The following is a 13,053-nucleotide window of genomic DNA, read 5'->3' as shown; positions in this document are numbered from 1 at the left end:
GCGGGTTTTCGTCATTAGGGATCTCATCCTGAACCAGGGTATCCCCAGACTGAACCTCTTTTGCTTTGTCTTGTTTGTCTAGGAGGGCCTTCATGAATTCTAGCATCTGAGCCATACCTCCTTTAACCTCTTCCACGCTAACCTTTAGTTGATCCACTTCCTCACGAAGGGCGGCTTGATTCTGTTCTAGTTGATCCATTGATTTCTTCTGCTGAAACCTTGTTTGATAATATGGGCGGGATGTTAGATTATCCTTCCCAATGGTCCTTTATTCTGGAGATAGAAGAGGAATCTTCTCTTAATGTCATGAAAATGATGTGTATGCCATGCATGACATGCATGATATTTTTTTCTTTCCTTTTTTTTTGAATAAAATATGATGCAAGAATGCACATGATAAATGATGAATGAAAAAGAAATAATAAAAATAATGATCAACACATATATATACATATAGCACACAATCACATAAGTTCATAGGTTCGACGTAGCGGCTCTTGGGAGCCAACCTTTTTATAGGGGGTTCTAGAAGGTCTCATGGGGTCGTTCGTAGCCTCCGAGACTTTTTGTCTCTTCGGATTTTAGAACAACTCATTTTATCCATGAGGTTCGAATTTTTGGGGTAGGTTCCCGGAGAGATCAGCTAAGTATCCAGTCCAGCCCTCCACAAAGTCAAGCTTCGTTTCGGACCTTTCCAAATACCTAACCCACTCCGAGTGGAGTTATCAGTGAGACTCGTAAGACGATTCATGTCCCCTTTTGGTCTCAAAGTTAACCCCCACACTTAAGGTTTAACCGACATAAAAATAGAGCAAATATATAATAATAAAGGCAAATATTTTCAGGCAGATAAACAAACATAAAACAGATAAATAATTAAATGATTTAATGTTATTAAAAGATAAACCTCCCCCAAACCCTAAATGTGGCAAATTTGCCAACCCTAAAATGCGCCACAAACCCTAAACCACAAACCACAAACCACAAACCTAAACCCACTCAAGCCTTAGGAGCATAATAATTAACCTAATAGTGTTGTCCCCAGCAGAGTCGCCAGCTGTAGCAACCTGCCTAAAAATTAAAGGTTTAGAGAGTCGCCACCTATTCTACCAAGGCGAATAGGAAACCTTACGCAGACGCGAGATTCGGGGTAAGTTATTATAATCAGGCTGAGGGAAGGTGTTAGGCACCCCCAGCCCTTTCCTAAAGGCTAATAATTCAAAGATCAGGGTTTCACGGCAGGGTTCATAAAGAAATATGGCAAACAGAATTATAATGGCATGATTAGAATTTTGAAAAGGGGGACTCGCCTTGTTGCCAAGTGCCTACGTACCTCCTTAGGGAGGATCAGAGTCTACGTAGTTCGGGGAAGGGTTGTACGCCCTTAGAGTTAGAGTTTGAATGTGTTGACGGTATTTTGAATTACCGTTTCGCAGTTTTGAAAAGGTATTTTGAATTACCTTCGTAGTTTCGCAGTATTGAAGAGATGAAAATCTGTGGTTTGTGGTTTGATGTGTTTTAATCGTTTCGGGCGTACAACCCTGATTTGGCACAATTAACCGCAATGATCAATAGGTTTGATCACCATAGTTAAGAGATTAGGGGTTTTGCACCATTACCAATTCAAATCGATTGATTCGATTATCACTAATAATGAATTAATGTGTTTTATTATTTTTGTGAATTTTATTTTGTATTGTTACCCCTCATAACCGATTAATACGATTACAAATAATAACAAATTAAATTTAGAACAAGGGAGGATTAATCATCACAATCAATAAGATAATTGCAACCATTTAATCGAATATAATTGATTATACTTTAATTAAATAACATTTTAATTAAAATTCATTATTGCCCATAGCGATTAATTAATTTAATCGGAACGAACAACAAATTGGAATTTTTAATATAACTATCATATAATAATTTTATTTATATAAAAAAAAACAATTATTATATAATTAATTATACTAAAAAGATTTAATTAAAACAAATAGATAATCAAAATTATTAAAGTTTTTTTTAGGGTTTCAATTCAATGTGGCAGTTATTAGGATACATGGTATAGGGAACAAGTTCTGGAACGTCAGATCTAAGGCCATGGTGACTGGATGGTTCAGATTTTGCAGGTGCATGGTGGGGCCCTGGAGCGCATGCACATGGGATCATATGAGGGAAATTCTAAAAAAAAAATATAAAAGGGCCAGGGATCGAACCCTGGACCCTCGAGTGAACACCACACACGCTTTACCACTTCAACTAACTCAGTTAGTTGTTCATGAAATAGGTAAAGAATATGATACGTGATCATTGCCAGCTAACCCAGAAAAAAGGCGCGCGCGTTTGAACGACCCAATGGTGAGGAGACACCTCATTGTCTTCCCCAAGGAAACACAAAATCCTGCAACTTTTAGCTACAGATTTGCTACGACTTTCTCCATAGCAAATATCACTAGAAAATAGCGATTAGCACATGCCTCCATATAAATGTTTCGCGACACTTCTAAAAGCTTTGTCTAGATCATACGAATCCAACCACACCTTTAATTTGATCTAATTTTCACTCTAACCAAAAGCCCTAATTTCAAGTTCTTTAAAACCCTAACGGCCAACAATGGTGGTTCACATGAAACGCGCCCAGAAACCAAATTAACTATGCACAAACGTTCATAGCATCAAAACAAAGTCAAACATACAATCAAAACATCATGATCACGTGTATATTATGCTAATCGATCATGGTTTCAAAGTCACTTACCTTGGCCAATTGGAGGTTATTCTGGAGGTGTTGAAGTAGAGCAGCGATCCAGACACGTTCCAAATCACCTGAGGAAGCTTTTGGAACCTTTAATTCTCCCTGAAAACCTCCAATTCTCTGAACCCGAATCCAAGCTTTGAGTCACCTTTGAAGTTCTTGCAAGTTCTCTTTTCTCCAGATTTTGCAACCCTTATTCGTGTGCCTGGCTTCAACTACTTATAGACTTCTATTAGGTCAAGAAATTGGAGGCCCATTGATCTTTGAATCCACTCTTGCAAATTTTGGAAATTTGATTTATTCTTGATTCCTAAGTTACCATATTTGGCCTATTTTGTATCAATCTTTTCCCATTTGATTATGCACGAAAATGTGATTGTATTTAGTCATAAATAGTGATTGAAAACAATCAAAACATATTTTCCACAATAATATTTGATTTTCCACTTAATTAAATCATTAAAAATCAATTTTTAATGAAATAAAATTATGTAAAATCAACTAAAAATGATATAACTCGTGGCATATGTTTTGGGCATGCTAGTGACTTGTGGATCAAGATTTAATCATAATACCATAGGCCCATTTGCAAAATTTCTCAATTTGAACCTTCTTTTTTCACATTTGGTCCTCCAAAATCACCCCACTTTGATTAAGCATATCTCACTCAATTTTTAAGCTATGAGGGAGTTCTAATACTTTTTGGAAACCTCAAGAGGTCCTCTATAAGCCACTTTGGAATATATTTTTCATTTGGAGCTTTTATCTTGATCATATCCCCTTTGGGAAAAAACTGCTTTTGAAGGATGCTTGAAAATGACCTGTAATCCTTTGCATTGTATCTCTCAAATGAATCATTTCTAGCCCTGGCTTGTGAGAGACAAAGTTGTAGGGAATCCAATTTCCTTCAAAATAGGCTTTGAGTGGGGAATTTTTGATGTTCCATGTGAAAGTTATGCCCAGTCAAAGTTGGGTTGACTTTCTCCTAAGAAACCCTAATTTGAACCTTTTTGTATTTGTTCATCTCTGAGTTTCTATTAATGGAATCATGATCAATCTTTGATCAAATGACGGTTATACTTCACACACTTGATGTTGACCAAAATTGGGAGGCTTTGACTATGCTCTGATTATGGTTGACTTTTTAGGTCAAACCAGTTGACTGTGGATCATCTGGACTTTGAATGAGTAATCTTTGGGACTGAATCTTGAACTTTGGATTATTGTGAATGAAATATGGAAGGCAAATTTTGGGGTATGACACAATGGCTCACCAAAATCTTGACATATCAACTCATTCCTCTTATTCAACCTGTTTTACTGTATTGTAAAAGTTCTTCCATCAGACATATTGCAACCAACACATCTTTTCATGAACACACCAAGCACATCGACTTGGACTTTCACTTGGTAAGTTTAAAACTTCAACAAGCATTGTTCCACATATTACCAATACCCTATTCTAAATAGGTAGCAAACTTTTTCACAAAATACTTGGACCTCCAATTCTTCACCTGAAACTTGCTTAAGCTTCGAGTAAAGACAATCTACCCTCTATTATTTTCTGCTAATTTTGTTGAGATATTATTTTCATATTTTTAGAATAGTTTTTTATTAGTATCAGGTATAAATATACAATTATAGTCTTTTGTATCATTTATCAAGTTTTATAAATAACAAGTCAATGACTACTTTACATTCAACATGTGCATTCTTCCAAACAAGTCACAATGTGAGATGTAATAGTGGATTCAAGAGATTTATTTCCTTACCTGAAGTGGATTCTAAATAAGTGATTTGAGATGAAAAATAGTAGAGTAGATCGCAATAGAAAAATTATCATGAACGCACTGATTAATAAGTAGAAGAATCGGTTGGCATTAGGGAAGGTAAGTTTTTCTTGCTTGTAACTTGAAAACTATGCATAACCATGATAGAGTTAACTTAACTTGATTATTTGAGATGTTTATTTAATAGGCAATGATTCTATTAAAGGGAGTATAAGAGATACACCATCCGATAGAACAATTCAGAAAGCTTCTACTTCCTGAAACAGAGGAGTGGTAGAGAATTCCAATAATAAAAGTTAAATAAGTAAGTTTTTTTTACAAAAAGAACAAATCCACTTCTACGCCCTCATAATAATTGCCGACATGCAATCATAAAAAATCCTCTTCCTTAAAAATAATGGCATTTCGCATACGTAAAAAGGATCCAAACCATAGCTATCCTAATAACCGCTATATGATATTCATTTGAGAAGAACACTTCACCTTGTCACAATGGGAAAATAAATCCACAAAATCCTCCAAAAGATAAATCCACTAGAGTTTCCATCCACTCTAACCGAATATGTGCAACTACGAAAGAGATGCGATAAAGTTTCTACCTCCGTAGAACAAAATATACAACACAAATCTCTAGCTTCCGACAAAATTCTACGTTTGAACAATTGATCCTTTAAAAGAATTCTATTGAGCAAAAACCTCCATCCAAAAATAAGCAAATTAGAAGGAGCTTTTACCTTCCACAAATGGTTAATAGAATTCACAACATCCGAAGGCAGAGAAGTAGTTTGCTTATCATAAAAAACTCCAAACAGGATTTAACTGAAAAAATCCTTCAGATTATCGCATCCAATCAAATTTGTCCGGAACATTATGCTCCAAAAAAACCTGCTGCAGCAGGTCATTTAATTCTGCCAGCAGACTTGGCTCGACATCACATGCAATATCAACAATCTTCCATAAATCCCATCCCAAAATCGAACCCTCCCACGCACCTGTTTCGTTGGGATGTAACATGAATTAGATTATTGTTATGATTACCTAATATCCGAAGCTAAAGAATTTTCGAGCCACTAACTATTTTGGAGTCAACTGTATCAATGTATAATTAATATCCAGTTGCACAGATTGGACTTGTCGAATTTTGACACAATAAACACTATATCTCAGGTTTTTATGAAATGAATAATAATTGGGCCATCTTTTGCAGAGATATTAGAAGTACAATAAACACATTTCAACTTGTGCATAGATATTAGAAAGTGACCTAATTTGTCTAATTTTGGATCTTTTATAGACTTGTTAAGAGGACTCCATCAATGTTAAGAGCCTCAAATATACAATTCTTTTCTTTTGAATTTAATAATAATAAATATACTCTCCCCAATCTTAAATTAATTAAAAGTAAATATATTTGGTATAAATTTGTAAATTTTGTTTATAAGCACTCATGAACCATAAAATCCATGCAGAATCGGGATACAAATTCTACTTGTTTGGTTAGGAAACTTGCAGGCCTAAGCATATTTAATTAAGTAATATTTTGTATTTAGCAGTGACATATATTTCATTGGAGGGTTTGGTACCGTTTCTTGGGTGGATGTGAAGGAATATGAAACCCTTCAACTAATAAGATTTCAGTTGATGTTGGTGAGCAGCATCTGGAAGGTAAAATTTCTAAATTCTAATGCAAAATGGTTCTTTCTTCCTCCATTTAAAAGAATATTATTGGTTTGCTTTCTGGAAGAGGGAGACTATAGCTTCTTAAGCATAATAGCTGGAGAGAATGGTGACTCATGAATAATTAAATGGTCATTCACTACTTCATTCGGGATGTTTACATATGTTTACTAATTAGTCATCAGCAACCAAAAACATGAGAGCGAGAGAGAGGAGAGAGAAAAGGTCGTAGTGAGAAGAGAGAGGAAAAGAGGGTGACTGATGGTGCTAAGGAGAAGTGGACAGTGGTTTCTCCTAAGAAACGTTCACGACGGTTGTTGAATGGTTGGGACAATTCGTTTAGGGGTAGTAGAAGAGGGAGATCCGTTCAAGTTTCTTCTTTTTTCGTTACTGCTTTTCCGGAAAAGTACTCGGCGAAGGATTTCTATCACGTTTTTGAGTCCTATGGTGATGTCGATGAGGTTATTATTCCTTCAAAGAGGGATATTCGGGGCAATCAGTATGGCTTTGTTAGATTCTTCGATGTCGAAGATGATAGGAGGATAGCGACCAAGCTCGATAACATTTTCCTTGAGGATAGAAAGATTTTTGTTAACATTCCGCGCTTTTCTCGAAGATTGCATGGTGATTCTGAGAATACTAAACGCGGAAAGGTGAAGAACAGATTCTAGGATTTCTAATCCAGATGTTGTGGTGAAAGATACGAAACTCAAATTGGTTATTATCAAAGGTGACCATCGTTCTTTTGCACAAGTGGTGAATAGAAATTTTGAGAAACTGGTGGAGGTTAGCTCTAATTCGATGCAAGGGAGAGGTGTGGAGATTCAGGACTCGGTGAAGGTGGTGTTCGATGATGTGGATAGTGTAGATTGCTCGGTTCTTCAGAAGGTTTTGGTAGGTGTGGTGGAAGTTCCTGGTTTTTCGTTTGAGCTTCAAGACGTTTTACTTTCAGAAGGTTTCTTTTCCATCTTGGCTACTCCTTTAGGTCCGAATCTATGTTTTCTATTAGAGAAACACGAAGGTTGTCTTGATGAGTTTGTTGAAAACAGAGGTTGTAAACTGAATTAATGGTTTAAAGTTCTAAAGAAGTGGGAACCACAAGATGTTGATGATGAACATGTCGTTTGGATTCGATGCTATGGGGTCCCTTTTCATGTGTGGGGTGATAAATTTTTCAATCCTTAGCTCTGTCTTTTGGTGTGTTTGTCTATGCGGATGAAGCTACTAAGATGAAGTCTTCCATGGATGTGGCTCGTTTTTCTTTGAGAACTAAGTGTTTTGATATATTGTCCAAGGTATTCAATGTTGCTGTCAATGGCATATGTTTCTTGGTCACTGTTGTTGAGGATTGTTCCAGGGCAATTTCATCTTCTTTTTTGCCGTCAGATTCTTCTCATTCAAATTCTACGAATGAGTTTTTGGTGGATTGGAGTGAGGATGAAGCTGACGCGTTTTTTGAGAATGGTAAAGTGGAGGGTCTTTTTGATGGTAATGTTTCGAGGTTGGGTGGGTCTGTTTTGTGTAAATCCTTAGAGGTGGCGGATAGTGCAGATTCAGATAGAGATTTTGTGAAAGATAATTTTCACATGTCAGTGGAAAGTAATAGATTGGCAGCTTGTGATGGTGATGTAGAGGGCGTTTGAATAGGGGGAAGGGATTGAGACGACTTAGAAAAAAGAAAAAGGTAAAGAAGTTGGACTTGGTTAATAACTAATGTGCACTAATGCTACCGTGAATGATCAACTGGAGTATCCTAAAGGTTGTTTTGTGGATATACTGGTTGCTTGGTTGGGGGACTCACTTGTTAATGACCCGATTTTTTGTGAGGGAGAATTGCATTTTGGGCCGGTGGGCCTACAAGATTTAATTTCTAAGCAACATGATGCTGAAGCCCATTTTAACAATTTAAGTGATATTTCTAATTCTGTTCCAAAGATGGGTTTGTGTGCGGAACGTGGTTCCTTTTCTTTCTCTGTTGCAGCGAAAGTTTTTCCTTCTTCTTAGAATTTAGGGGATGATTTTTCTGGCGGTTCTGTTCTCTGTTATGATTCAATTTCCGAATCTGATATGACCAAAGCTAACACTCGCTTCTGGGATAATTTTGACAAAGATGCTGCTTTTGTTGTGTGGATGAAAGCTAAATCTCTAGGCATTTCAGGTGGAGGTTCGGTCTTTCAACAAATTGAAGTAGTTAGACTGTTAGAGTTAAAAACCTAACGTGGGGGATCTCAGAAGGATGCTAATCAAACGATGTCTTAATGATTGTGTTATCTTACAATTTGAGGAGGTGCGGTAGTGCGGTTAAGAGGAGAAGTCTTCGTGATTGAATTTGTTATGTACAAACTGATGTTTGTTTCATCCAGGAAATAAAGTTGAATAATTTTGATGCTTTTGGTGTTAAATCTTTGTGGATGGATGATAATGTTGAGTGGAGTGCTAAATGGGCGGTTGGTCGTTCTGGTGGTCTTATTATTTTATGGAAATCAGGGGTGTTTGATTTAGTGTTTAGCTTTGCAGGTGAAGGATTTATTGGGATTCATGTTATTTAGGGAGGGAAGTCGATTTATTTTGATAATGTCTATGCTTCGTGTCTGTATGCTAAGAAGAAGGAGATGCGGAACAAGTTGAAGGATTTAAAGAGTAGATTTCAACCGGGGATTAGTGTGTTGGAGGTGATTTCAATTTTGTTCGTACTCCGACCATAAGAAAAGGAATTTGTGTGATTCATGGTGGTTCTGAAATGCAAGACTTTAATGAATTTATCAGTAGTATGGAGCTTATTGACATTCCTATGTTTGGTAATCGTTTCACTTGGTTCAATCTAGCTGGATCGGCTTGTAGTAGGTTGGATAGATTCTTGGTTACTAGTGGTTTGATTGATTTGTGGAATATTGATGGTCAGGTGGTTGGTTCCAGGTTTGTTTTGGATCATTGCCCAATTTGGTTGCAAAGTTACGTGAGAAATTGGGGTGCGAAGCCCTTCAAATATTTTAAGTGTTGGTTTAACCACGAAGGCTTTCTTCCTTTTGTAGAGGAGGTGTGGAATTCTCTGGAGGTTAGAGGGAAACTGGGGTTTGTGTTGAAAGAGAAACTCTTTCTTTTGAAGAATAAAATTAGATTGTGGAATAAAGAGGTTTTTGGGATTGTGGATCTTGAGGTCAATAATTTTATTAGTAGTCTTAATGCTTTGGATTCTTTGGTGGCAAATGTGGAAGGTGGTGTTATCGAGGACGTGATGGAAGCGAGGAGGGTAGCTTCTAAAGCGGTTTGGGATGCGGTTCTTAATAGAGAGAGTATTCTTAAGCAAAAATCTAGAACTAAGTGGATTTTAGAAGGTTATGCCAATTCTAAGTTTTTTCATAATTTCATAAATGCTAGATTTTAGAGAAATTCTATTTTGGGTCTTCAAACTTCGAGGGGAAGGGTGGAAGAGTTGGATGATATCAAGTTGGAAGTGAGTTTGAATTTTGCTTCAAGATTTGTGGAACTAGTGGGTGATAGAGCAGTTTTGGATGGTGTTTTATTTAATGTTTATCTGCTGAGGATAAGATGATTCATGAAGCCCCTTATTCAGTTGAGGAAATTAAGGAGGTTGTTTGTCTTAGTGATTGTGATAAAATTCCAAGTCCTGATGGGTTCCCCTTGGTTTCCTTAAGCGTTGTTGGAGTTTTGTCTCCGAGGTGGATGCTTTTGTTCGTGATTTCCACGCTCGTGGAAAGTTACCGAAAGCTATTACTGCTTCTTTCCTAGCTTTGATTCCTAAAGGCGATAATCCGCAAAGTGTTGATGATTTTAGGCCCATTTGTTTGGTGGGATGCTTATATCGTTTGATTGCTAAATTGTTGGCAGCTAGAATTAGGTTGATTATTGGAAAGCTGATTTCTTTTAATCAATCATCTTTTATAAAACAAAGACAGATATTGGATGGCATTCTCCTCTTGAATGAGGCAATTGATTTTGTTAAGAGAAATAAAAAGGAGTGTTTGATTATGAAGGTGGATTTCGAAAAGACGTATGATTGCGTTTCATGGGGCTTTCTTAGATACTTATTTGAGCGGATGGGTTTTGGTCAAAAGTGGCTATATTGGATGGAAGTTACGATTTTTTTCTAGTTTGTTGTCTGTGTTGGTCATTTGTAGTCCTACCAAGGACTTTATTGCTACCAAGGGCCTCAGACAAGGTGATCCTCTCTTTTCTTTTTTATTCTTGGCGGTTGTTGAGGGCTTAACGGGTCTTATGAAGAATGCGGTGTCGATTAGAGGTTTCTGGGGGTTCCATTTTTCTGATTCTATTCGATTTGAGTTGCTTCAATTTGCTGATGATACGACCATTATTTGTGATGGTTTGTGGAATAATTTGTGGTGTATTAAGGCGATTCTAAGGGGATTTGAATTGGTGTCTGGTCTTCGTATTAATTTTAACAAGGGCAAGGCCTTTGGTATTAACATTTGTGAGGACTTTCTTTTGGCGGCCTCAGCATTTTCACCTTGTGGCATCAAGCAAATTCCGTTTTCTTTTCTCGTTATTCCGGTTGGTGAGAATCACAGAAGGAAGGCTATTTGGTCTATTATTATTTCAAAGCTTAACAGTAGGCTTTCTTTGTGGCGTGGAAAGAATCCTTCGCTTGGTGGTAAAGTCACTCTTCTAAACTCTGTTCTTAATAATATTCCTATCTACATGCTTTTGTTTTTTAAAGCGCCGCGTATTGTTTGGGAAGAAATGATCAAATTTCAAAAGCAGTTTTTGTGGGGCAAAGGTGATGATAAAAGAAAAATGTGTTGGGTTAGTTGGGAAAAAGTTTGCTTGGCTAAAGGGAATGGTGGGTTAGGTGTTAGGAATGTGGAGTTGTTCAATTATGCTTTGATTAGTAAATGAGGTTGTTGTTGTCTTTTAGAGTGCAATGCTATTTGGTCGGACTTGTTGGAGTTTAGATATGGAGATGGTGTGACTTATTTACATAGAGAGGTTCAGGTGAATAAGCTGAATAAATTCTTGTTGTGGTGGAGAGATGTGAGGATTGTGTGTAATTTAAAGGTGATCGGCCATTCTTGGTTTGAGAGTTGCTTTTCTTACAAGTTGGGTTCTGGTCGTCCTTTAGATTTTTGGAATCACAATTGGATGGGTGTAACACCTTTGAAGTATCTTTTTCCAAATTTATTTGGTAGTTGTACTTCGATGAACTATAAGGTGGCTGATATGGGTTCTTGGGTTGGTGACCATTGGATATAGGATTTTGGCACTGACTCTCTGGATTCTTTAGGGGAGTTGCTTGCAGATTGGCTTGGTTTGTCCTCCTTGGTGGCCTCTATTTCTCCTAGACAAGATGTCGAGGATTTGGTTGTTTGGTGGCGGAATCATGATGGGTTTTCGGTTAGTAATGGTTTCCGTAGGTTGTATGAGTTGAATTATTCAAGTATTATGGTGGATAGTTGGCGTCAACAGATTATTAGCTCCACTTGGAAGGCAAAAATCACGAGCAAAGTGAAGATTTTTGGTTGGCGCTTTATGCTTAATAGTTTACCTTCTAAAGTGGAGTTTTCAAGGAGAGGTGTCATTCTCGAAGCTAGTACCTTACTTTGTCTGGTGCGCTTAGAGTTTGATGAGGACTTGAATCATCTATTCTTTAGTTGTGTGGGTGCAAGGCGCATATGGGAGCTTGTCTTTCTTTGGCCTAATGGAGATTATACTTATTATGGTCCTTTTGATTTGGAGCTTTCTTGTGTTAAGTAAGTGTGTGATAGGCTTTCCACCTTGGCCCGTCCTTCTTTTTCTATGTTTTTTTGGTTGTTGGTTTCTTGGTGTATTTGGTGGAGTAAGAATAATCTTGTTTTTAATAATAAGAGTTGAGTTGTTAGGGATATCCTTAATAGTATTAAATCTTTTGGTTGGGATTGGTTTTCGATCATTGACAAAAGAGGTTTAGATGTGGATAAGGAGTTATGATTTTCTCACCCGGTGGAGTTGGTTGATGGTTAGTTTTTTTGCTGCTTGTAACTTTATTTGTTTGATTTGTGTGTTTTTTGTATTGGGTTAGCACCCCTTATGCTATTTAATACAAAAGTTACTTATAAAAAAAACATATGTTTACTAATTAGCCCTTGCTCCTTTCCTTTTATTTAAATGTCTCCATCATGTAGATAAATAATTTTATTTTTTATGTTCATAACTCACTATATTTCTCATTCCTAGAAAATAACCCTCAAATAGTGCAAGAACCCTCAAAGGGAATTTAATTTTATCTCAAGAACTTAATTACAAATTACTTATGGACATCGTTTGGAACATTAAAACGTTGCTTTGGAGGTGGTCGTTCATTGGGAATATTACACATACCAATTGTAATTTTTACGACTTTTGTAAAAACCCTTTGTTTTATATCTCTTAAATTTCATTTGGTGTGTAATTTTCCTTTTTCCGAGTGTTTTATCTCGGCCCTTTTGTAATCGAGTTTGAGAACTTTTGTTCTCCTTTATTGAATCTTGCTTAAAAAAAAAAAACAAATTATGACATTCAATTATAATTTTTCAGTGCAATAACTAATTAAAAATCTCCAAATAGTGTTCGGTAAAAACTAAATTGTAATTAAACTAATAATCATATTAAAGAATGTGCTCATTTAATGAAGTTTGATTTGATTACAGGTTGTTTAGTTTCTAACCCTAATTCATATGTTTAACTTGTACTATAAAATTATTGTCTGATTTTATTTTAGTTAGAAAATATTCTAATGTTGTTTTTTCCTTTAAGGTTGTAAATGGAGTTATTTCAAAATATATATTTATTAGTCTAGGATCAATTTAGATTCAGATTTATGAAAGAGAAGAT

The 13,053-nt window shown here is 36.3% G+C and overlaps 1 protein-coding gene across 1 annotated transcript; it reads left to right on the top strand.

The window, feature by feature from the left end:
• Positions 1–8,998: 8,998 nt before the first annotated feature.
• LOC131650919 (uncharacterized) lies at positions 8,999–11,958 on the top strand. Its single transcript, XM_058920619.1, has 6 exons — positions 8,999–9,505; positions 9,614–9,757; positions 9,885–10,240; positions 10,368–11,047; positions 11,123–11,199; positions 11,458–11,958. The coding sequence occupies exons 1-6, from the start codon at positions 8,999–9,001 to the stop codon at positions 11,956–11,958; spliced, it is 2,265 nt and encodes a 754-aa protein (XP_058776602.1).
• Positions 11,959–13,053: the final 1,095 nt, after the last annotated feature.

Source organism: Vicia villosa, linkage group LG2 (genome assembly GCF_029867415.1).
Source record: "Vicia villosa cultivar HV-30 ecotype Madison, WI linkage group LG2, Vvil1.0, whole genome shotgun sequence".
Taxonomy (NCBI): Eukaryota; Viridiplantae; Streptophyta; class Magnoliopsida; order Fabales; family Fabaceae; genus Vicia; species Vicia villosa.
This window is presented reverse-complemented; position numbering and strand designations above follow the sequence as displayed.

What these genes read in the sequence shown, in the direction of transcription:
- LOC131650919 (XM_058920619.1), top strand. Translation starts at nt 8,999, where the DNA reads ATGGAGCTTATTGACATTCCTATGTTTGGTAATCGTTTCACTTGGTTC. An exon ending in TGGATGGTGTTTTATTTAAT is followed by an intron (nt 9,758 to 9,884) that starts GTTTATCTGCTG and finishes GGTTTCCTTAAG; the next exon opens with CGTTGTTGGAGTTTTGTCTC. An exon ending in AAGGTGGATTTCGAAAAGAC is followed by an intron (nt 10,241 to 10,367) that starts GTATGATTGCGT and finishes GGTCATTTGTAG; the next exon opens with TCCTACCAAGGACTTTATTG.